This window comes from Salvelinus fontinalis, chromosome 26, assembly GCF_029448725.1.
Source record: "Salvelinus fontinalis isolate EN_2023a chromosome 26, ASM2944872v1, whole genome shotgun sequence".
In the NCBI taxonomy this organism is placed as follows: Eukaryota; Metazoa; Chordata; class Actinopteri; order Salmoniformes; family Salmonidae; genus Salvelinus; species Salvelinus fontinalis.
Window position 1 is genome coordinate 1,912,971 of NC_074690.1, and position 25,534 is coordinate 1,938,504.

A 25,534-nucleotide genomic window follows, 5' to 3' on the forward strand; every position below is an offset into this window, starting at 1 on the left:
GGGAAGGAGAAGGAGAGAGGAGAGAAAAGAAGGAAGGAGAAGGAGAGAGGAGAGAAAAGAGGGAAGGAGAAGGAGAGAGGAGAGAAAAGAAGGAAGGAGAAGGAGAGAGGAGAGAAAAGAGGGAAGGAGAAGGAGAGAGGAGAGAAAAGAAGGAAGGAGAAGGAGAGAAAAGAAGGAAGGAGAAGGAGAGAGGAGAGAAAAGAAGGAAGGAGAAGGAGAGAGGAGAGAAAAGAGGGAAGGAGAAGGAGAGAGGAGAGAAAAGAGGGAAGGAGAAGGAGAGAGGAGAGAAAAGAAGGAAGGAGAAGGAGAGAGGAGAGAAAAGAGGGAAGGAGAAGGAGAGAGGAGAGAAAAGAAGGAAGGAGAAGGAGAGAGGAGAGAAAAGAGGGAAGGAGAAGGAGAGAGGAGAGAAAAGAAGGAAGGAGAAGGAGAGAAAAGAGGGAAGGAGAAGGAGAGAGGAGAGAAAAGAAGGAAGGAGAAGGAGAGAGGAGAGAAAAGAAGGAAGGAGAAGGAGAGAGGAGAGAAAAGAAGGAAGGAGAAGGAGAGAGGAGAGAAAAGAGGGAAGGAGAAGGAGAGAGGAGAGAAAAGAAGGAAGGAGAAGGGAGGGGAGGAAGACCGAGGGGCAGGCCGGGGAAACCAAATAACTCGGATTACCCTCAACAGCACATAGTTGTAGAACTACGTCCCTAAATTCCCTATAGGCCCTGGTTAAAAGTAGTACACTATATAGGGCATAGGTTGCTATTTGGGTCGCTTGCTGTTTTTTTCTCTCTCGATGTCTCAGTTTCAAGGGGCCTTAAGCCGACCTCAGACCCTCCAGCAGCACATCAAACAATAAGGCACCCTTTAGAGTGTACTTCTTTAGGGCTGCACTAGACCCTGGTCTAAATTAGTGCCCTAATATTGGGACTATGGTGCCGTTTGGGACACAGCCCTGGGACTGTGGATCTGAGGACATTTAGTTTGATTGATTGACACGGAATAAGTGGCCGTTCTTTAAGAAGCTGTAGTATGGCTTTGTTTTTTCTTCCTAGAATGTGGTGACTCGACCCCGTTTCCCACTTCCCCCCGCTACACACCCTACATTGTAAATAAGAATTTGTTCTAAACTGACTTGCCTAGTTATATAAAGGTTACATACACTTTTTTTTTACATTTAAATTACAAATAAATGGGAGTAGGACGACTTGAGACCCAACCTTAGAATGGAGGGAAGACACACCCACCAAGCCCACCTCAGCAGAGGCAAACGTCCCTCTCCTCTCCTCTCCTCTCCTCTCCTCTCCTCTCCTCTCCTCTCCTCTCCTCTCCTCTCCTCTCCTCTCCTCTCCCCTCCTCTCCTCTCCTCTCCTCTCCCCCCCTCCCCTCCTCTCCTCTCCTCTCCTCTCCCCTCCCCTCCCCTCCTCTCCGCTCCGCTCCTCTCCCCTCCCCTCCCCTCCTTTCCTCTCCTCTCCTCGCCTCTCCTCACCCTACACACCCACCAAGCCCACCTCAGCAGAGGCAAATGTCCCTCTCCCCTCCCCTCCCTCTCCTCTCCCCTCCCCTACCCTCCCCTCCTCTTGACACAAAAGCCTTTTTGTTCCAGTAAGGGCAGAATGCTCAGAAAATATTTGTCTGATCCTGGATCCCTCCAGCCCAGTCCGTCGTTCCCTCTCCATTTCCTCCCAGGAGGAGTTAGCCTGACTGAGAATTGACAGGCCCATTGAAATTGACCCGGTGCTGGTGGTTCTGAAGTTTGAGATTTTTGGAGAGAGCAGTGTCTCCCTAACACACACACACACACACACACGCACACACACACACACACACACACACACACACACACACACACACACACACACACACACACACACACACACACACACACACACAGACACAGACACAGACACAGACACAGACACAGACACACACAGACACAGACACACACAGACACACACACACACAGACACACACAGACACACACACACACACACACACACACACACACACACACACACACACACACACACACACACACACACACACACACACACATACACACACACACACACACACACACACACACACAATACCCAAGCAAGGACTATCCTTTTATCAGCACATTTCTCACATAACCTACCCCGCACCCCTTGCCTCCTCTCTCCCCACCCAATGATATATATATATATATATACACACACTAGATGACTGATAGATGGTGCTGTTGAAACCTCCATCTTGGTACTCCCCAAGCATTTCTAATACATGTATATATATATACAGTATATATACACACTAGATGACTGATAGATGGTGCTGTGTTTAAGCCTCCATCTTGGTACTCCCCCACCATGTATAATGTATATATATATACACTAGATGACTGATAGATGGTGCTGTGTTTAAGCCTCCATCTTGGTATTCCCCAAGCATTTATAATGTATATATATATACATATGTGTTCACTAGATGACTGATAGATGGTGCTCTGTTGAAGCCTCCATCTTGGTACTACCCCACCATTTATAATGTATATATACACTAGATGACTGATAGATGTTTTGCTCTGTTTAAGCCTCCATCTTGGTACTACCCCACTATTTATAATGTATATATATACACTAGATGACTGATAGATGGTGCTTTGTTGAAGCCTCCATCTTGGTACTCCCCCACTATTTATAATGTATATATACACTAGATGACTGATAGATGTTGCTCTGTTTAAGCCTCCATCTTGGTACTACCCCACTATTTATAATGTATATATACACTAGATGACTGATAGATGTTGCTCTGTTTAAGCCTCCATCTTGGTACTCCCCCCACCATGTATAATATGTATATATACACTAGATGACTGATAGATGTTGCTCTGTTTAAGCCTCCATCTTGGTACTACCCCACTATTTATAATGTATATATACACTAGATGACTGATAGATGTTGCTCTGTTTAAGCCTCCATCTTGGTACTACCCCACTATTTATAATGTATATATATATATATACACTAGCTGACTGATAGATGTTGCTCTGTTTAAGCCTCCATCTTGGTACTACCCCACTATTTATAATGTATATATACACTAGATGACTGATAGATGTTGCTCTGTTGAAGCCTCCATCTTGGTACTACCCCACTATTTATAATGTATATATATATATATACACTAGCTGACTGATAGATGTTGCTCTGTTTAAGCCTCCATCTTGGTACTACCCCACCATATATAATGTATATATACACTAGATGACTGATAGATGTTGCTCTGTTGAAGCCTCCATCTTGGTACTCCCCCACTATTTATAATGTATATATACACTAGATGACTGATAGATGGTGCTGTGTTGAAGCCTCCATCTTGGTACTCCCCCACCATTTATAAATAATATTTTGGAAGTGATAGAAAGGTAATTATTAATGTCTACATGTGTTTTTTTGCCACATGTATTTTACTACAGACACATTAATGTGTACTTTTAAATCATATTATGTGAGCTAAACATACAAATAAATATGAAAAAAGTATAATTCTTCTTATTGTCACCACTACAACGTTATTGTCCCCACTACAATAACAAAAATACTTAAATAAATTGACTACTTCTTCTAGGGAGTGCCAATATGGCCGACCGGTGTTTTCAAAACCTCTCATTGGCCAATGCATAACATCGACAATCCAGAGTTGATATACTGTACATGATTGACCCCACCACAGCCCCCCTACCCCAAGCCCCTGCAGTACCACTGTGTTGACTGGGGGGGGTGGGGTGGGGGGGGGGGGGGGCAGTAAGGAGTCTATGGCTAAGTTTAGAATGGCACCCTATTCACTATACAGTGCCCTACCTTTGACCAAGGCCCATAGGACTCTGGGCCCATAGGACTCTGGTCAAAAGTAGTGCACTATATAAGGAATAGGGTGCCATTACAGAGTTGGCCTTACGTATGTAGCTCTCTGGATATCCCTCTGGATAAGACAGCAAGGCAGGCAGGCAGGCAGTCAGCCAGCCAGCCAGTTAGGCTGTCAGGCAGTCAGTCAGGCAGTCAGTTAGTCAGAGAGGGGAAGCAGTAACACATGGGAACAATTTGACCCAGCAGTGAGGAGCCCAGCAGAGCACGTCTGAGACAGACAGAGACTAGATCAGAGCGCGTGACCAGCTTGCTAAAGAGATCTAGCCCTGGCCTGGCCTGTTAAAGAGATATAGGCCTGGCCTGGCCTGTTAAAGAGATATAGGCCTGGCCTGGCCTGTTAAAGAGACATAGGCCTGGCCTGGCCTGTTAAAGAGATCTAGGCCTGGCCTGGCCTGTTAAAGAGATCTAGGCCTGGCCTGGCCTGTTAAAGAGATCTAGCCCTGGCCTGGCCTGTTAAAGAGATCTAGCCCTGGCCTGCCCTGCTAAAGAGATCTATCCCTGGCCTGCTAAAGAGATCTAACCCTGGCCTGGCCTGCTAAAGAGATCTAAATCTGGTCTGGCCTGCTAAGAGATCTATCCCTGGCCTGGTAAAGAGATCTACCCCTGGTCTGGTCTGTTAAAGAGATCTAGCCCTGGCCTGGTCTGTTAAAGACATCTAGTCCTGGCCTGGTCTGTTAAAGACATCTAGTCCTGGCCTGGCCTGGTAAAGAGATCTACCCCTGGTCTGGTCTGTTAAAGAGATCTAGCCCTGGCCTGGTCTGTTAAAGACATCTAGTCCTGGCCTGGCCTGCTAAAGAGATCTATCCCTGGCCTGGTTTGTTAAAGAGATCTAGCCCTAGCCTGGTCTGTTAAAGACATCTAGTCCTGGCCTGGTCTGTTAAAGAGATCTAGCCCTAGCCTGGTCTGTTAAAGACATCTAGTCCTGGCCTGGTCTGTTAAAGACATCTAGTCCTAGCCTGGTCTGTTAAAGACATCTAGCCGTAGCCTGGTCTGTTAAAGACATCTAGTCCTAGCCTGGTCTGCTAAAGAGATCTATCCCTGGCCTGTTAAAGAGATCTATCCCTGGTCTGTTAAAGAGATCTACCCCTGGTCTGTTAAAGACATCTAGTCCTAGCCTGGTCTGCTAAAGAGATCTATCCCTGGTCTGCTAAAGAGATCTATCCCTGGCCTGCTAAAGAGATCTAGCCCTGGCCTGTTAAAGACATCTATCCCTGGCCTGCTAAAGAGATCTAGCCCTGGCCTGCTAAGAGATCTATCCCTGGCCTGGTAAAGAGATCTACCCCTGGTCTGGTCTGTTAAAGAGATCCTGCCCTGGCCTGGTCTGTTAAAGACATCTAGTCCTGGCCTGGTCTGTTAAAGACATCTAGTCCTGGCCTGGTCTGTTAAAGACATCTAGTCCTAGCCTGGTCTGTTAAAGAGATCTATCCCTGGTCTGTTAAAGACATCTATCCCTGGTCTGCTAAAGAGATCTATCCCTGGTCTGTTAAAGACATCTAGTCCTGGCCTGCTAAAGAGATCTATCCCTGGTCTGTTAAAGACATCTAGTTCTGGCCTGGCCTGCTAAGAGATCTAGCCCTGGCTTGGCCTGTTAAAGAGATCTATCCCTGGCCTGGCCCGCTGGTGGTAATACAGTGGATATACTGTGATTTATCATGCACCTTTAGCCTGGACAATTTGTACTAGTAAATCATGCTTTTATGATGATGAGGACCTGTTAGTGGTAGTGTTGTGATAACGGCACTGTGATTTACATTTTGTAAAAAATGTACTTAACGATCCCAAATGTGTTTAAAATTACCGTCTTTAAACGTCACACCCCTAATCCGGAGCGATGTACAGTTAAACCAGAGTGCATTCGTCTTGCGATTAGCATATCCATTAAATCGTTAGCATTAGCATAACTATTTTCCTCAGTTCTTTATCAACAACATAATGTTATGATGATGTGTCTGAGTGCCCACTACATACCTTTACATTAATTTCACAATACTAATAAATGCAATGTATTTTTTGTATGGTTGGATATTATTTTAAGCCCTCTGCTAATTCACAGTAGGAAGTCCCACCCCTCTGTTCGTCAGTAGTCCTAATTTTGTCAGCGACTTAAATAATTGGTATAATGACAACATATTTCATTGGTATCTCGGTTGAACAAGTTCAAATATTTTTTGCAAAATGTTTTTTTAGTTGGGCATATTTTTAGTCAGCCCTTTGCCTTCTACGTTCTACTTCCCTTGTAGTAAAAGATCACCGTGTCCAAACATCAAACCTCACCATCTCCATTATTTTCTCAAGGTCTATGAAATACCCCAAATGTTCTGTACCCACCTACTCTTTTCCTCTTTACAGATTTATATCAGTCATAATTTATATTTCCTATGTGATCATGATTAAGAAGTTCCTTCCCCTTGAACTTTGTAGTCAACCTCTCTCTAAATTATTCCATAATAACCAAATGTCTGTCTGTCTGTCTGTCTCTCTCTCTCTCTCTCCTACATTACCCAGGGTCCTCCAGGGCGTGCTGGTCTTCCTGGTTCAGACGGAGTTCCTGGTCCTCCAGGTACCCTTCTAATGATGCCGGTAAGTCCCCTCTTCTCTCTCTACTTCTCTCCTTCCCTCTCTACCTCTCTCCTTCCCTCTCTACCTCTCTCCTTCCCTCTCTACCTCTCTCCTTCCCTCTCTACCTCACTCCTTCCCTCTCTACTTCTCTCCTTCCCTCTCTACTTCTCTCCTTCCCTCTCTACTTCTCTCCTTCCCTCTCTACTTCTTTCCTTCCCTCTCTACCTCTCTCCTTCCCTCTCTACTTCTCTCCTTCCCTCTCTACCTCTCTCCTTCCCTCTCTACTTCTCTCCTTCCCTCTCTACTTCTCCCCTTCCCTCTCTACTTCTCTCCTTCCCTCTCTACCTCTCTCCTTCCCTCTCTACTTCTCTCCTTCCCTCTCTACTTCTCCCCTTCCCTCTCTACCTCTCTCCTTCCCTCTCTACTTCTCTCCTTCCCTTTCTACTTCTCTCCTTCCCTCTCTACCTCTCTCCTTCCCTCTCTACTTCTCTCCTTCCCTCTCTACCTCTCTCCTTCCCTCTCTCCTTCCCTCTCTACCAACTGCTGCTGCTCTTATAAAATATTACATTTTCATGTTGGCAGTAAGTCTCCTCCCTCCCTCCTTCCCCTTACTTCCCCTCCGCCTCCTTCCCCTCCCCTCCCCTCTCCCACCTTCCATCTGTCCTCAGCCTTATCTTCTATATTGTATTCTATGTTATTAGCCTTCATCATTGTCTAAAGGCCTGAATGTATCCCACAACATATCTGTTTCAACCATGAAGAAACACTTTTCCATCAACCTCCATATGTCCTGGCTGTCTGACTGCCAGCTACCTGTTCCCATTAGGTCATATGTAACCTCCAGTCAACTGTGGTGTCTCTGTTTTGGACCGTGAAGTCACCTTGTTTAACACACTTCACCTCACTGCATCCCCGTTAAAGCCCTCAGTACATATAAACCTCAGTCTTTCACCTTGTAAATGTCACTGGGTGCAGTGGACTGGAACCGGTGACTGTGTAACCACTCTGCATGCAGCTCAGCGGACATTTTGGATCTAACGGCTCTGTCATGGAGCCCAGTGAATGGGTTTATACATACTACAGGGCTGCAACTCAGTGTCCATGTTGGATATGGTCGTGTTCCCCTGCTCAGACTTTGCTGACGCATGCCAGATAGGTATTTTACGTGTCAGCTAGCCACATCATGTGTTATAGCAATCTGGTGCCTGACGGCACGGTCGGTGACGTGGCACGCAACCATTGGTTGATGCATGCAACGTCTGAGGAGGGGTTTGCGTGACCGTCGTCTGTCTGGGAAGACCAGTGATGCTGATGAACACACAGGGCTGCATAAAGAATATATATATATATAGAGAGAGAGAGAGAGAGAGAGAGAGAGAGAGAGAGAGAGAGAGAGAGAGAGAGAGAGAGAGAGAGAGAGAGAGAGAGAGAGAGAGAGAGAGAGAGAGAGAGAGAGTATGATTGATATTAGCCAAACAAAAGGTCCGACCTCAGAAAGATGTCTCATAAAAGCTTCATTTATTTTATTTTGTATTATTCTTTTTACACAGGGCTGCTCACGTTCTGAGATGTCGTAATGTTGTGGCGGCTGCTCACAGAGATCCTATCATGTTCTGAGATGTCGTAATGTTGTGGCGGCTGCTCACAGAGATCCTATCATGTTCTGAGATGTCATAATGTGTGTAGTAGTTTGTGTGTTTGTGTGTTTGTGTGTTTGAGAGAGAGAGAGAGAGAGAGAGAGAGAGAGAGAGAGAGAGAGAGAGAGAGAGAGAGAGAGAGAGAGAGAGAGAGTATGATTGATATTAGCCAAACAAAAGGTCCGACCTCAGAAAGATGTCTCATAAAAGCTTCATTTATTTTATTTTGTATTATTCTTTTTACACAGGGCTGCTCACAGAGATCCTATCATGTTCTGAGATGTCGTAATGTTGTGGCGGCTGCTCACAGAGATCCTATCATGTTCTGAGATGTCGTAATGTTGTGGCGGCTGCTCACAGAGATCCTATCATGTTCTGAGATGTCGTAATGTTGTGGCGGCTGCTCACAGAGATCCTATCATGTTCTGAGATGTCATAATGTGTGTAGTAGTTTGTGTGTTTGTGTGTTTGCTTTGCTTGCTTTGCTTGTTTTCTAAGGCTTTCGTCTCTTGTGTTGTGATTGACAGTTCCGTGCTGGTGGAGATGCACAGAAAGGACCAGTAGTCTCAGCTCAGGAGGCACAAGCTCAGGCGATCCTGTCCCAAGCCAGGGTAAGACACAACTATCTTATATGGTTATAGTAAAGTTTTGATATTTTTAACACTATATTAACTGTATTGTATATAATGGCAGATTAGGGCACAGCTATCTTCTATATTATATACTACCTGAAATATGACTATATTACAATAATACTATATATAATGGCAGGGTACGACTCAGAGCCTAAAGTAGTGCACTATTTAAGGAATAGGGTGCCATTTGAGAGACGGCCATTGTGTTCAGACATCAACTGCAGCCCTGAGAATGATGACCCTATAGAGCAACTATTTTTTACTTATACATTTTTTTACTTATCAATTTTTTACTCATCAATTTTTTACTTATCTATTTTTTTTACTTATCTTTTTTTAACTCATATATTTTTTACTTATCTATTTTACTCATCTATTTTTTACTTATCAATTGTTTTACTTATCTATTTTTTTACTAATCTATTTTTTTACTTTTCTATTTTTACTAATATATTTTTTACTTATCAATTTTTTTACTTATCTATTTTTTACTCATCTATTTTTTTACTTATCTATTTTTTACTTATCTATTTTTTTCTTATCTATTTTTTACTTAACGTTTATTTTTCTTAAAACTGCTTTGTTGGTTAAGGGCTTGTAAGTAAGCACTGTAAGGTCTACTACACCTGTTGTACTCGGTGCCTTGGACAAATACACTTGAATTAGATTTGGAAGGTGCTGGATCAGGTGGATGGGATTGTATAAAGGCGTGTTATCTCGCTGTAGTTTATGATAAGCTCTCTGTCCAATCACAGCTCACCATGAGGGGTACCCCTGGGCCAATGGGAATGTCAGGAAGATCTGGGCCTGCGGTAAGTCAGACACACACACACACACACACACACACACACACACACACACACACACACACACACACACACACACACACACACACACACACAATGTGATGTTCAGCCAGTATGTTTGGCATGGAGAGTAAAACATTGATGGAAACATGTTTTATCCATCCAGATATTATTTATGCTAAGTGCAACGTATTGATGCACCACTTGGGGCTCCCGAGTGGCGCAGTGGTCTAAGGCACTGCATCTCAGTGCAAGTAGGCATCACTACAGTCCCTGGTTTGAATACAGGCTGAATCACATCCGGCCGTGATCGGGAGTCCCATAGAGAGATGCACAATTGGCCCAGCGCCAGGTTAGGCCAGAGTAGGCCGTCATTGTAAATAAGAATTTGTTCTTAACTGACTTGCCTAGTTAAATAAAGGTTCAATTAAAAAATAAATGTCCGACTGAACAGAACATAGCTGTCCTGGCAACAGGTATACAGTGCATTCGGAAAGTATTCAGACCCCTTGACATTTTCCATATCTTCCGTATCTTTCTCTACAGCCTTATTCTAAAATGTATAAACAATGTTTTTTCCCCGCATCAATCTACACACAACTTAAATATGACATTTTACATAAGTATTCAGACCCTTTACTCAGTACTTTGTTGAAGCACCTTTTGGCAGTGATTACAGCCTCGAGTCTTCTTGGGTATAACGCTACAAGCTTGGCACACCTGTATTTGGGGAGTTTCTTTAAAGCTCTTTGTGACAACAGCTGATGGACAATGGGTTCATAGATACATTTGATTGATTGATTGATTGATTGATTGATTGATTGATTGATGCGTCCTCAGGGTGGACCAGGAGCTAACGGACTGAAGGGAGACGGAGGAGACAACGGACCTCAGGTGAGAATCGTGTTTGCTCCCTCTACTATGATACGTGACCCACTGGGTTTAACCCAGGTCGCACGCGCACAAGACTGTGTTGTAGATTTCTCTGAATAAAGAGGTCAAATATTTATTATTTTTTGACCAATACATGAATATGTTCTACATTAATTAAGAACTTTCTGAACTGTCTGTCTGTCTGTCTGTCTGTCTGTCTGTCTGTCTGTCTCTGTCTCTGTCTCTGTCTCTGTCTCTGTCTCTGTCTCTGTCTCTGTCTCTCTCTCTCTCTCTCTCTCTCTCTCTCTCTCTCTCTCTCTCTCTCTCTCTCTCTCTCTCTCTCTCTCTCTCTCTCTCTCTCTCTCTGTCTGTCTGTCTGTCTGTCTGTCTGTCTGTCTGTCTGTCTGTCTGTCTGTCTGTCTCTCTCTGTCTGTAGGGTCCCAGAGGTCTTCAGGGTCCAGCTGGCTCACCTGGAAAAGCAGGAAAGAGGGTAAGATAAGAGTTCATGTGATTGGCTGTGTCAGTACAGTGTTTCGCCACGCGTCGTAGCGAGCAAACTCCTCCCTGGCAGAGGGAGCTGAGGCCTGTCAATGGTTTGAAGACAGCCTATAGTGAGTTGAAGAGAGTAGACTGCCAAAATATCATCCAGATGAACTGTGTGTGTGTGTGTGTGTGTGTGTGTGTGTGTGTGTGTGTGTGTGTGTGTGTGTGTGTGTGTGTGTGTGTGTGTGTGTGTGTGTGTGTGTGTGTGTGTGTGTGTGTGTGTGTGTGTGTGTGTGTGTGTGTGTGGGTGTATGTGTGCGGTGCGTGTGCGTGTGCGTGTGTGTGTCTTTCTCTAAAGTCAGATGAACCCAATTACCTCTTTTGATACAACATCTGTTGACATTATTATTATTATTATTATTGTTATTGTTGTTATCATTATCATCTGTATTAGTATTATGTATACTGTATGTGTGTATCGTTCCACTGACCTCTGGTATGACCTTTGGTATGTTCCCCACAGGGTCGTAATGGAGCTGATGGTTCCAGGGGTATGCCAGGAGAGTCGGGGGGCAAGGTATGTACAACCACTTCTACAGGTATCCACCAATATATATATATATATATATATATATATAGTGTCTAAACGTTAACTATTATCAATACAGATCATTATGTGGTACTATCTTCAGTCTCTACACTTGAACTATTGTAACTTTGTCAAGTCACATTGTGGTAACGTGACGTGTTTGTGTGTATTGTGATGTTGACCTCTCCTGTTGTTTTCCGGCTGTGACCTGTACAGGGGGACCGAGGTTTCGACGGGCTCCCAGGTCTCCCGGGAGAGAAGGGACACAGGGTAGGTGGTTTGGGGGAACGATGCAGCGTGATGAGCCTCAAAACTGTGCTAGCACGTTAATCTTAAAGCCTGCCAATCAGCATGCTGTCTGTTAATGGGTTAATCTCAAAGCCTACCAATCAGCATGCTGTCTGTTAATGGTGTAAACAGTCCAAGTTGTGTCTGAAAATACCTTCAAATGTCATCAGTGTTACCAAGCTGTCAAATCTGTGAAACTCAAGACTCAATCATTACTGGACTCTAACTACAGTGTCCAATCGGTACAGGGACAGGATAGAGAGAGGGCTGATGTGTGTGTGTGTGTGTGTGTGTGTGTGTGTGTGTGTGTGTGTGTGTGTGTGTGTGTGTGTGTGTGTGTGTGTGTGTGTGTGTGTGTGTGTGTGTGTGTGTGTGTGTGTGTGTGTGTGTGCGTGCGTGCGTGTGTGTGTGTGTAGATTAGTGCCTGAGCCTACTGTCACCGCCCCAGTGTTGACAGACATTAGAAACTCATTATAACATTGACCCAATTATAGTGGGATCCACCCATCTCCAGACCAGGCCGAACTGTCCTTTGGTAAAGAGAAACGCCTTAGTAAAGCTGGAGTTGTAGTTTGTGTAATTCTGGGCTCCGTCTAGTCTGGAAATAAATGTGCAGAGATCACAAAGCAAGAATATTTCCAGACACAGGTCTGGTCTCTGGCCTCCTAGTCCTGTATTAAATAATGACAGAGCAGACATAGTAAAGACAGAGTAAAGACAGAGTAAAGACAGAGTAAAGGCAGAGTAAAGGCAGAGTAAAGCCAGAGTAAAGCCAGAGTAAAGACAGTAAAGCCAGAGTAAAGACAGTATATACGTAGTAAAGACAGAGTAAAGGCAGAGTAAAGACAGATAAAGGTAGAGTAAAGACAGAGTAAAGGCAGAGTAAAGACAGATAAAGGTAGAGTAAATGCAGAGTAAAGACAGAGTAAAGGCAGATAAAGACAGAGTAAAGACAGAGTAAAGGCAGAGTAAAGGCAGATAAAGGCAGAGTAAAGACAGAGTAAAGACACAGTAAAGACAGAGTAAAGACAGAGTAAAGACAGAGTAAAGGCAGAGTAAAGGCAGAGTAAAGACAGAGTAAAGGCAGATAAAGACAGAGTAAAGACAGAGTAAAGACAGAGTAAAGACAGAGTAAAGGCAGATAAAGACAGAGTAAAGACAGAGTAAAGGCAGAGTAAAGGCAGAGTAAAGGCAGAGTAAAGGCAGAGTAAAGACAGAGTAAAGACAGAGTAAAGACAGAGTAAAGACAGATAAAGACAGAGTAAAGGCAGAGTAAAGGCAGAGTAAAGGCAGAGTAAAGACAGAGTAAAGGCAGAGTAAAGGCAGAGTAAAGACAGAGTAAAGACAGAGTAAAGACAGAGTAAAGACAGATAAAGACAGATAAAGGCAGAGTAAAGACAGAGTAAAGACAGATAAAGACAGAGTAAAGGCAGAGTAAAGACAGAGTAAAGGCAGAGTAAAGGCAGAGTAAAGGCAGAGTAAAGGCAGAGTAAAGACAGAGTAAAGACAGAGTAAAGGCAGAGTAAAGACAGAGTAAAGACAGATAAAGGCAGAGTAAAGACAGAGTAAAGGCAGAGTAAAGACAGATAAAGACAGATAAAGGCAGAGTAAAGGCAGAGTAAAGACAGAGTAAAGGCAGAGTAAAGGCAGAGTAAAGACAGAGTAAAGACAGATAAAGACAGATAAAGGCAGAGTAAAGGCAGAGTAAAGACAGAGTAAAGGCAGAGTAAAGACAGATAAAGGCAGAGTAAAGGCAGAGTAAAGACAGAGTAAAGACAGAGTAAAGGCAGAGTAAAGGCAGAGTAAAGGCAGAGTAAAGACAGAGTAAAGACAGAGTAAAGGCAGAGTAAAGACAGAGTAAAGGCAGAGTAAAGACAGAGTAAAGGCAGAGTAAAGACAGAGTAAAGGCAGAGTAAAGACAGAGTAAAGGCAGAGTAAAGACAGAGTAAAGGCAGATAAAGACAGAGTAAAGACAGAGTAAAGGCAGAGTAAAGGCAGAGTAAAGGCAGAGTAAAGACAGATAAAGACAGAGTAAAGACAGATAAAGACAGATAAAGACAGAGTAAAGGCAGAGTGAAGGCAGAGTAAATGCAGAGTAAAGACAGAGTAAAGACAGATAAAGACAGAGTAAAGACAGATAAAGACAGAGTAAAGGCAGAGTGAAAACATATTAAAGACAGAGAAAAGACAGTAAAGACATCTCTCTCTCTCTCTCTGCAGGGTGAGCTTGGTTCCACCGGCTCGCCAGGTGCTCCAGGAGACGATGGCCAGAGAGTGAGTACCCCAAACTACACATCCCATGAGGCTGTCTGATAACTCTCGCCATCTATTCCACAATAACCCACTCTTCTCTTCTCTCTCTTCTCGACAGGGCGAGGACGGTGAGATCGGACAGAGGGGTCTGGCTGGAGAGAGTGTAAGTATTTTCTAATGTGTAACACATTTACATTTACATTTAAGTCATTTAGCAGACGCTCTTATCCAGAGCGACTTACAACTTGGAAAGTTCATACATATTCATCCTGGTCCCCCCGTGGGAATTGAACCCACAACCCTGGCGTTGCAAGCGCCATGCTCTACCAACTGAGCCACACGACACCATTGACACCATTGTCAAAGATAACAGACTTGTGTATCAGAGTATTATTCTTCAGACAGACTTCCAGAGGTGCAAGGAACATAGTGGCCCAGAGTTTGAAGATTACATCACCTAAACACCTCAGTCTCCTTCACCCCGACACACATTCTCTCCTTCCCCCAACACACACATGCTCCAACACACACACACTTCTTACCTGCCACCTCCCCTCTATGCCCATTACATCAATTACTTGAACAGAAGAACCCACCCTTCTCTCTTTGCACTTTCCTCCCAACCTTCTTTTCCCCAATCCCTTTCTCCCCATGTCTCCTCTCCTTCCTTATCTCTCCCCACGTCTCCTCTCCTTCCCTCCTTATCTCTCCCCACATCTCCTCTCCTCCTTCCCTCCTTATCTCTCCCCTCTTCTCTCCTCTCCCTCCCCTCCTTCCCTCCTCTCCCTACCTCTCACCACTTCTCCTTTCCCTCTCCCACTTCCCTCCTCTCCCTACCTCTCCCCACTTCTCCTCTTCCTACCTCTCCCCACTTCTCCTCTCCCTACCTCTCCCCACTTCCCTCCTCTCCCTACCTCTCCCCACTTCTCCTCTCCCTACCTCTCCCCACTTCTCCTCTCCCTACCTCTCCCCACTTCTCCTCTTCCTACCTCTCCCCACTTCTCCTCTCCCTACCTCTCCCCACTTCCCTCCTCTCCCTACCTCTCCCCACTTCTCCTCTCCCTACCTCTCCCCACTTCTCCTCTCCCTACCTCTCCCCACTTCTCCTCTCCCTACCTCTCCCCACTTCCCTCCTCTCCCTACCTCTCCCCACTTCTCTTCCTACCTCTCCCCACTTCTCCTCTCCCTACCTCTCCCCACTTCCCTCCTCTCCCTACCTCTCCCCACTTCTCCTCTCCCTACCTCTCCCCACTTCCCTCCTCTCCCTACCTCTCCCCACTTCCCTCCTCTCCCTACCCTCCTTCCTTCCCCTCCTGAAGACTCATAATGGCATTCATGCCTTGTCCATCACATTAGTAATGTTGCCCTTGGTGAGATGTGTGAGACAGACAGAGTTGGAGTAACTAGTCGCACCTCACAGGAAATATATAGCTTGAGAGAAGCAGCTATTCTCACTTTACCCATGAGAGATAACTTCATTCTCCTCCTGGCTGGCGTCCTATGGACCATAGAAAGACTGCAGTAAATATAGATCAGTGAGCTGTTGAGTACTTGTAGTTACCATAATGGCCACAGGAGGTCAGTGTTGCTATTTCTCAGCTAGGCTTCAGTGGACACTACATTCTGCTTACACCACTGCTACCACACACAGTACCTGAGTAGGATACCGTCTTACTTTGCACTGAAACACATTATGGATGATTTTGCAACTACGGGCTTTGTTGTGTTCCCCAAGGGGGTTGATTTATAAGAAATTCATTTAATGTTTTATTATTTATTTGTTTACTTTAAAAAAAAATTGCCCTAGAGGCACCAATTCATCCAACTTTAGAGAGCCTTGACGATCATTCCACAAGTGAGGTGCAAAAACCTAAAAGCAGATTCACCTAACTCAGCGGCGACTGAAGAGATGTCCAGAGTTAACCATCCCTGAGACTGGTGTCTCATACGTCTGTAAGTTAACAATGAGGTGCGACGGAAGTTTACGCAGGAGGGCTTTTTAAACAAAAAAAGAGTGCAATGCATCGATCTACGAGAGACTTCAAAGGAGGGCCGGCCTACTGTCTGATACAGAATGCGTTGATGTGTAGTGAACCTATCGGCCGTAATAAAGCCTAGTGCACAATGATAAACAGCATCTAATAGCTACACTACCAGCGGCAGCTGCATTTACAAAAACAAAAACAATACCAATGATTTGTTTTCTGTTATTTAATGAAAGCCTTTTTGATCTTCTTCTACGTACTGTATTTCGACAATATATTTTTTTTGCTAATTTGAAAATATTTAATGCAGTTGGATACAAAAGGAGTCAAATAAATTAAAGTTCTTTAAATTGTTATGTTATTTAAGAGCTGCTGGCCCCAGCTGGTATTTAAGAGCTGCTGGCCCAGCTGGTATTTAAGAGCTGCTGGCCCAGCTGGTATTTAAGAGCTGCTGGTCCAGCTGGTATTTAAGAGCTGCTGGCCCAGCTGGTATTTAAGAGCTGCTGGCCCAGCTGGTATTTAAGAGCTGCTGGCCCAGCTGGTATTTAAGAGCATGAAAATGATCAATCACATCACCAGGTAGTCTATTGTTCTGGCTAAGATGAGTCAGTAGTAGATACTAAACTGTATTTTAGATGATAAATGTAGGCTCTTCTGTTTTAGCGGAAGGAGATGAAACAAGTTCTTCCTGGTCACTGCTCTGGTTATGTGAACCTGCCTTTTCCACCCCAATGCTGATGACTGGTCACTGCTCTGGTTATGTGAACCTGCCTTTTCCACCCCAATGCTGATGACTGGTCACTGCTCTGGTTATGTGAACCTGCCTTTTCCACCCCAATGCTGATGACTGGTCACTGCTCTGGTTATGTGAACCTGCCTTTTCCACCCCAATGCTGATGACTGGTCACTGCTCTGGATATGTGAACCTGCCTTTTCCACCCCAATGCTGATGACTGGTCACTGCTCTGGTTATGTGAACCTGCCTTTTCCACCCCAATGCTGATGACTGGTCACTGGTCAACAATCAAGACGCTCAACGTATTGGTTCTGAAGCATAGAGGATACTTTAACGATGACTAAAGGAAAACAACAATTTAAGATAGGGAGTAAAATATATATGTATGGATCAAAACAAATCGGAAAACATCTGGAGAAAGTGTTTGGGGGGAAACGTGTCGAATATAAAATGATTTACAACCATTACCAGTTTATGGTTCTCCTCTCCCTACCTCTCCCCACTTCTCCTCTCCCTACCTCTCCCCACTTTCCTCCTATTACCAGTTTATGGTTCCTGACACAATGAAAAAAAGGATTTAATATATATATTAATTTTTTTCAACAATGCCAAAAGTCCCCGTAGTTGCAAAACCACCCTCGAACAACACTTGCTGTTTAGAATTGTAATGTTTATATGTGTTAATGTTTTTGACCTGTACATCTTTCTGTCTTACAGGGTCCTAGAGGCCTGCTTGGTCCTAGAGGATCCCCTGGGACTGGTGGACAGCGTGTATGTATACAGTACTTCTACATGACTGCAATACTACTGCAATACTACTGCAATGCTACAGCAATGCTACTGCTATAATACTGCAATGCTGTTGCAATACTACTGCAATGCTACTGCTATAATACTGCAATACTACTGCAATAATACTGCAATACTACTGCAATACTACTGCAATGTTACTGCAATACTACTGCAATGCTACTGCAATACTACTGCAATGCTACTGCAACGTTACTGCAATACTTCTGCAATACTACAGCAATGCTACTGCAATACTCCTACAATACTACTGCAATACTACTGCAATTCTACTGCAATACTACTGCAATGCTACTGCAATACTACTGCAATGCTACTGCAATGCTACTGCAATGCTACTGCAATACTCCCGCAATACTACTGCAATACTACTGCAATGCTACTGCGATGTTACTGCAATACTACTGCAATGCTACTGCAATACTACTGCAATACTAGTGCAATGTTACTGCAATACTACTGCAATGTTACTGCAATACTACTGCAATGCTACTGCAATACTACTGCAATACTAGTGCAATGTTACTGCAATACTACTGCAACGTTACTGCAATACTACTGCAATACTACTGCGATGTTGCTGCAATGTTGCTGTAATGCTGTTAATGATGTTAAAACTAAACGTGTCTGAAATATGTTCACAGGGTCTTGCTGGGCTGGACGGCCAAGCTGGTCCCAAAGGAAACCAGGTGAGAAAGTGTACCTGATTATACATTATACATCACTAAACACAGCCCTAACCAGGCAGACACTCATTTTACATTACTACACACAGCCCTAACCATGCAGATGGTCATTTTACATTACTACACACAGCCCTAACCAGGCAGACACTCATTTTACATCACTACACACAGCCCTAACCAGGCAGATGGTCATTATACATCACTACACACAGCCCTAACCAGGCAGATGGTCATTATACATCACTACACACAGCCCTAACCATGCAGATGGTCATTATACATCACTACACACAGCCCTAACCAGGCAGATGGTCATTTTACATTACTACACACAGCCCTAACCAGGCAGATGGTCATTATACATCACTACACACAGCCCTAACCAGGCAGATGGTCATTTTACATTACTACACACAGCCCTAACCAGGCAGACACTCATTATACATCACTACACACAGCCCTAACCAGGCAGATGGTCATTTTACATTACTACACACAGCCCTAACCAGGCAGATGGTCATTATACATCACTACACACAGCCCTAACCAGGCAGATGGTCATTTTACATCACTACACACAGCCCTAACCAGGCAGATGGTCATTTTACATCACTACACACAGCCCTAACCAGGCAGATGGTCATTATACATCACTACACACAGCCCTAACCAGGCAGATGGTCATTTTACATCACTACACACAGCCCTAACCAGGCAGAAACTCATTATACATTACTACACACAGCCCTAACCAGGCAGAAACTCATTATACATTACTACACACAGCCCTAACCATGCAGATGGTCATTATACATCACTACACACAGCCCTAACCAGGCAGAAACTCATTATACATTACTACACACAGCCCTAACCAGGCAGATGGTCATTATACATCACTACACACAGCCCTAACCAGGCAGATGGTCATTATACATCACTACACACAGCCCTAACCAGGCAGATGGTCATTATACATCACTACACACAGCCCTAACCAGGCAGATGGTCATTATACATTATTACACACAGCCCTAACCAGGCAGATGGTCATTATACATCACTACACACAGCCCTAACCATGCAGATGGTCATTTTACATTATTACACACAGCCCTAACCAGGCAGACACTCATTATACATCACTACACACAGCCCTAACCAGGCAGATGGTCATTATACATCACTACACACAGCCCTAACCAGGCAGATGGTCATTATACATCACTACACACAGCCCTAACCATGCAGATGGTCATTATACATCACTACACACAGCCCTAACCATGCAAATGGTCATTTTCACAGTATTATTTCAACCTCCATAGTGAGTAATTATATACAAAACAAAACACAGGACAATAATGTTGTTTTGGACGACACTGGGCATTTAACAAACAGTAGTACAACACGCCCCACCAACATCCTCGACCATCCCAAAGGCCTCCTTCCCTCTGTGTAGACCCGTGTCTTGTTGAACGGGGCAGTGTAGTCTCAACAAGGACATGACTAACACACAGTTCCAGGCAGCTCTGTTATTGTTAAACCATTTCCCATCTCTCCGAAGCTTAATATATTCAGTGTTATTTTATTTTCACAATTCCCGAGTTCAGAATCCAAACAGTCAACTGTAGTGTAGGCTACTTAAACTGTTGTGTAGGCTACTTAAACTGTAGTGTAGGCTACTTAAACTGTTGTGTAGGCTACTTAAACTGTCGTGTAGGCTACTTAAAATGTAGTGTAGGCTACTTAAACTGTAGTGTAGGCTACTTAAACTGTTGTGTAGGCTACTTAAACTGTCGTGTAGGCTACTTAAAATGTAGTGTAGGCTACTTAAACTGTCGTGTAGGCTACTTTAACTGTAGTGTAGGCTACTTAAACTGTAGTGTAGGCTACTTTAACTGTAGTGTAGGCTACTTTAACTGTAGTGTAGGCTACTTAAACTGTAGTGTAGGCTACTTAAACTGTAGTGTAGGCTACTTAAACTGTAGTGTAGGCTACCTAAACTTAAACAGAGTTTTGCATTCATTCAAAGTACACAAACACTATCAGTAGGCCAAGTTTACTGTACAACATCTGGTCTACAGTAGTTTCTGAAATACAGTAGTCTCTGATCTACAATCTGATCTACAGTAGTCTCTGATCTACAATCTGATCTACAGTAGTCTCTGATATACAGTAGTTTCTGAAATACAGTCGTTTCTGATCTACAGTATTCTGATCGACAGTAGTCTCTCTCTCCGTTCTACTCAGCTTGACTGTTGACTACAGACAATCTGATCTAGTCTCTCTCTCTGTTCCATTCAGGGCACACAAGGAGAGTCAGGACCCGCCGGTCAGCAGGGCATCCCTGGACCACAAGTAAGTAACAACAGCAGACCGTTATGCATCTCTCTCTCTCTCTCTCTCTCTCTCTCTCTCTCTCTCTCTTTCTCTCTTTCTCTCTCTCTCTCTCTCTCTTTCTCTCTCTTTCTCTCTCTTTCTCTCTCTCTCTCTCTCTCTCTCTCTCTTTTCTATAGTCTGTTAAAGGAAGAGTTGTTCAATTCCACTGTCCAGTTGACAGCAATATAGAGGATCACTGTCCAGTTGACAGCAATATAGAGGATCACTGTCCAGTTGACAGCGATATAGAGGATCACTGTCCAGTTGACAGCAATATAGAGGATCACTGTCCAGTTGACAGCTATATAGAGGATCACTGTCCAGTTGACAGCAATATAGAGGATCACTGTCCAGTTGACAGCTATATAGAGAATCACTGTCCTGTTGACAGCGATATAGAGGATCACTGTCCAGTTGACAGCGATATAGAGGATCACTGTCCAGTTGACAGCGATATAGAGGATCACTGTCCAGTTGACAGCTATATAGAGGATCACTGTCCAATTGACAGCTATATAGAGGATCACTGTCCAGTTGACAGTTATATAGAGGATCACTGTCCAGTTGACAGCTATATAGAGGATCACTGTCCAGTTGACAGTTATATAGAGGATCACTGTCCAGTTGACAGCGATATAGAGGATCACTGTCCAGTTGACAGCTATATAGAGGATCACTGTCCAGTTGACAGCTATATAGAGGATCACTGTCCAGTTGACAGCTATATAGAGAATCACTGATTCTGGAATTATGTCTAACACAAAACAGCTTCGATATTACAGTGTTGAAATCATTGAGACATTATTGGAGTCCACTTGTGTTCAGAGATTATAGCACGCCTGTGGATACTCAGAGCGTGGACAGCACAGGGCCACAGGGACCGTTTTGGAAAATCACAACGGCCATACAGATAGAATAAACTGTTTATTTCTGAACGAGAAACTGTTTTTTAAATTTAAATTCTGCATCTTCCCGTGTCTAGGACAGGTCACCTTCATCTAGTATATGACTGTAACTGATTGTGAATGACAGGATAGTGATAACCTATTGGTAACCTATTGGTAACCTATTGGTAACCTATTGCTCTTTGTAGTGCACTACTTAGGGCTCTGGTCAAAATGTAGTGCACTACACAGGGAATAGTGTGCAATTTGGTCCGTACACCCGGACTGCTGTGTAACATGTCTGGTTTATATTATTTATTCTAGGGTCTTGTCGGTCCTCAAGGCCCAATCGGACCGCCTGGTGAAAAAGTAAGTAACTGTGTGTGTGTTTGTGTCTGTGTGTGTGTGTGTGTGTGTGTGTGTGTGTGTGTGTGTGTGTGTGTGTGTGTGTGTGTGTGTGTGTGTGTGTGTGTGTGTGTGTGTGTGTGTGTGTGTGTGTGTGTGTGTGTGTGTGTGTGTGTGTGTGTGTGAGAGAGACCCTTCTCTGTTGTTTTAGATTGATTTCTCAGTCTGACCATATAAGTGATTCAACAGACTCATTGGTTTTAAAACCATAGGCCCTCTCTCTCTCTCTCTCTCTCTCTCTCTTTCTCTCTCTCTCTCTTTCTCTCTCTCTCTCTCTCTCTCTCTGTCAATTCAAGGGGCTTTATTGGCATGGGAAACATGTGTTAACATTGCCAAAGCAAGTGAAGTAGATAATATACAAAAGTGAAATAAACAATACAAATGAACAATAAACATTACACTCACAGAAGTTACAAAAGAATAAAGACATTACAAATGTCATATTATGTATATATACGGTGTTGTAACGATGCGCAAATAGTTAAAGTACAGAAGGGAAAATAAATAAACATAAATATGGGTTGTATTTACAATGGTGTTTGTTCTTCACTGGTTGACCTTTTCTTGTGGCAACAGGTCACACGTCTTGCTGCTGTGATGGAACACTGTGGTATTTCACCCAGTAGATATGGGAGTTTATCAAATCAAATCAAATCAAGTTTATTTTATATAGCCCTTCGTACATCAGCTAATATCTCGAAGTGCTGTACAGAAACCCAGCCTAAAACCCCAAACAGCAAGCAATGCAGGTGTAGAAGCACCTACAACCCAAAATTGGGTTTGTTTTCAAATTCTTTGTGGATCTGTGTAATCTGAGGGAAATATGTGTCTCTAATATGGTCATACATTGGGCAGGAGGTTAGGAAGTGCAGCTCAGTTTCCACCTCATTTTGTGGGCAGTGTGCACATAGCCTGTCTTCTCTTGAGAGCCAGGTCTGCCTACGGTTCCAAATAGTTTGCTCTGTTTTTTGATAATTCTTTCCAATGTGTCAAGTAATTCTCTTTTTGTTGAGTCTAATTGTGTGTGTGCGTGGTTGGGTCTCTCTCTCTCTCTTTCTCTCGCTCGCTCTTTCTTTCTCTCTCTGTCTCTCTCTTTCTTTCTCTCGCTCTCTCTCTCTTTCTATCGCACTCTCTCTATTTTCTCTCTCTGTATATATCTCTCTCCGTCTAGGGACCGTCAGGTCGTCAGGGATTGGCTGGTCTGGGTGGTGCCGATGGTCCTCCCGTGAGTCTTATTACAACTTCCTGTTAAAAACCACCAACTTCCTGTTAGGCACAGACAAGGTGTATCACATTAGTGGAAACTGTTCTCAGAGCAGGCCTGCCGGTTTTGACTAGCAGAAGTGATGTTTTGTAGCAGGTTAGGAGAACATATGCAGAAGGTTAGGAGAATTAGGTTAAGGTTAGGAGAAGGGTTAGGGTTAGGAGAATTAGGTTAAGGTTAGGAGAAGGGTTAGGGTTAGGAGAATTAGGTTAAGGTTAGGAGAAGGGTTAGGGTTAGGAGAATTAGGTTAAGGTTAGGAGAAGGGTTAGGGTTAGGAGAATTAGGTTAAGGTTAGGAGAAGGGTTAGGGTTAGGAGAATTAGGTTAAGGTTAGGAAAAGGGTTAGGGTTAGGAGAATTAGGTTAAGGTTAGGAGAAGGGTTAGGGTTAGGAGAATTATGTTAAGGTTAGGAAAAGAGTTAGGGTTAGGAGATTTAGGTTAAGGTTAGGAAAAGAGTTAGGGTTAGGAGATTTAGGTTAAGGTTAGGAGAAGGGTTAGGGTTAGGAGAATTAGGTTAAGGTGAGGAGAAGGGTTAGGGTTAGGAGAATTAGGTTAAGGTTAGGAGAAGGGTTAGGGTTAGGGTTAGGAGAATTAGGTTAAGGTGAGGAGAAGGGTTAGGGTTAGGAGAATTAGGTTAAGGTGAGGAGAAGGGTTAGGGTTAGGAGAATTAGGTTAAGGTTAGGAGAAGGGTTAGGGTTAGGAGAATTAGGTTAAGGTTAGGAAAAGGGTTAGGGTTAGGGTTAGGAAAATTAGGTTAAGGTTAGGAGAAGGGTTAGGGTTAGGATAATTAGGTTAAGGTTAGGAGAAGGGTTAGGATTAGGAGAATTAGGTTAAGGTTAGGAGAAGGGTTAGGGTTAGGAAAATTAGGTTAAGGTTAGGAAAAGGGTTAGGGTTAGGAGAATTAGGTTAAGGTTAGGAGAAGGGTTAGGGTTAGGAGAATTAGGTTAAGGTTAGGAAAAGGGTTAGGGTTAGGAGAATTAGGTTAAGGTTAGGAGAAGGGTTAGGGTTAGGAGAATTAGGTTAAGGTTAGGAGAAGGGTTAGGATTAGGAGAATTAGGTTAAGGTTAGGAGAAGGGTTAGAATTAGGAGAATTAGGTTAAGGTTAGGAAAAGGGTTAGGGTTAGGAGAATTAGGTTAAGGTTAGGAGAAGGGTTAGGGTTAGGAGAATTAGGTTAAGGTTAGGAGAAGGGTTAGGATTAGGAGAATTAGGTTAAGGTTAGGAGAAGGGTTGGGATTAGGAAAATTAGGTTAAGGTTAGGAGAATTAGGTTAAGGTTAGGAGAAGGGTTAGGGTTAGCTAAAATGCAAAAATTGGCCCTGACGCGAGTCGAAAATGCAGTGTTTTATATATATATATATATATATGTATATGTGTATATGTATTACCAGTATAGTAGATATCATATAGTAAATAATGTCATATCATATAGTTGAAGTATAGTAGTACTACAGTAGTAGTTTTACTATAGTTTTAGTCTAGTAGTATGTTAATAATGCCATATAATAGTTATCTGACCCCAATGTTTCTTCCAGGGTCACCCAGGGAAGGAGGGTCCTCCAGGAATGAAAGGAGGCGTCGTAAGTCTGGTTTCATTTATTTGATTCATACCTTACCATTAATACCTTACTATGAATACCTTACCATTAATACCTTACTATGAATACCTTACCATTCATACCTCACTATTCATACCTTACTATTCATACCTTACCATTCATACCTTACCATTAATACCTTACTATTCATACCTTACTATTCATACCTTACCATTCATACCTTACTATTAATACCTTACCATTCATACCTTACCATTCATACCTTACCATTCATACCTTACCATTAATACCTTACCATTCATACCTTACTATTCATACCTTACCATTCATACCTTACTATTAATACCTTACCATTCATACCTTACCATTCATACCTTACCATTCATACCTTACCATTCATACCTTACCATTCATACCTTACTATTAATACCTTACCATTCATACCTTACCATTCATACCTTACCATTCATACCTTACCATTCATACCTTACCATTCATACCTTACCATTCATACCTTACTATTGATACCTTACTATTAATACCTTACTATTCATACCTTACCATTCATACCTTACCTGATCTCGATCACCAACTAACCATACTGTTTTTGTCTTGTTTTTTTCACGTCACGTAGGGTCATCCTGGTCCTCAGGGTTCTATTGGCTACCCTGGCTCACGAGGTGTCAAGGTAACGACCTTCAAGGGTCACACCCTTTGACCTTACTGTTAAAATTGATATTTACATGATTTATGAATTGATTGATTGGTTAACGAATGAATGTATTGATTGATTGAATTCATAAGAAGTACATA

At 43.3% G+C, this 25,534-nt stretch overlaps 1 protein-coding gene across 1 annotated transcript in view; it reads left to right on the top strand.

Annotated features, from left to right (window-relative positions):
- LOC129823540 (collagen alpha-1(XI) chain-like) overlaps positions 1-25,534 on the top strand; it is a gene marked incomplete in the record, with an annotated part of 214,728 nt that overhangs the window by 104,441 nt on the left and 84,753 nt on the right. The window contains 16 exon segments of the mRNA XM_055882338.1: positions 6,397-6,471; positions 8,615-8,698; positions 9,478-9,534; positions 10,369-10,422; positions 10,838-10,891; positions 11,408-11,461; positions 11,690-11,743; positions 13,982-14,035; positions 14,133-14,177; positions 17,453-17,506; positions 18,190-18,234; positions 20,539-20,592; positions 21,822-21,866; positions 23,074-23,127; positions 24,698-24,742; positions 25,356-25,409. Coding sequence (XP_055738313.1) covers positions 6,397-6,471; positions 8,615-8,698; positions 9,478-9,534; positions 10,369-10,422; positions 10,838-10,891; positions 11,408-11,461; positions 11,690-11,743; positions 13,982-14,035; positions 14,133-14,177; positions 17,453-17,506; positions 18,190-18,234; positions 20,539-20,592; positions 21,822-21,866; positions 23,074-23,127; positions 24,698-24,742; positions 25,356-25,409 — 882 coding nt within the window.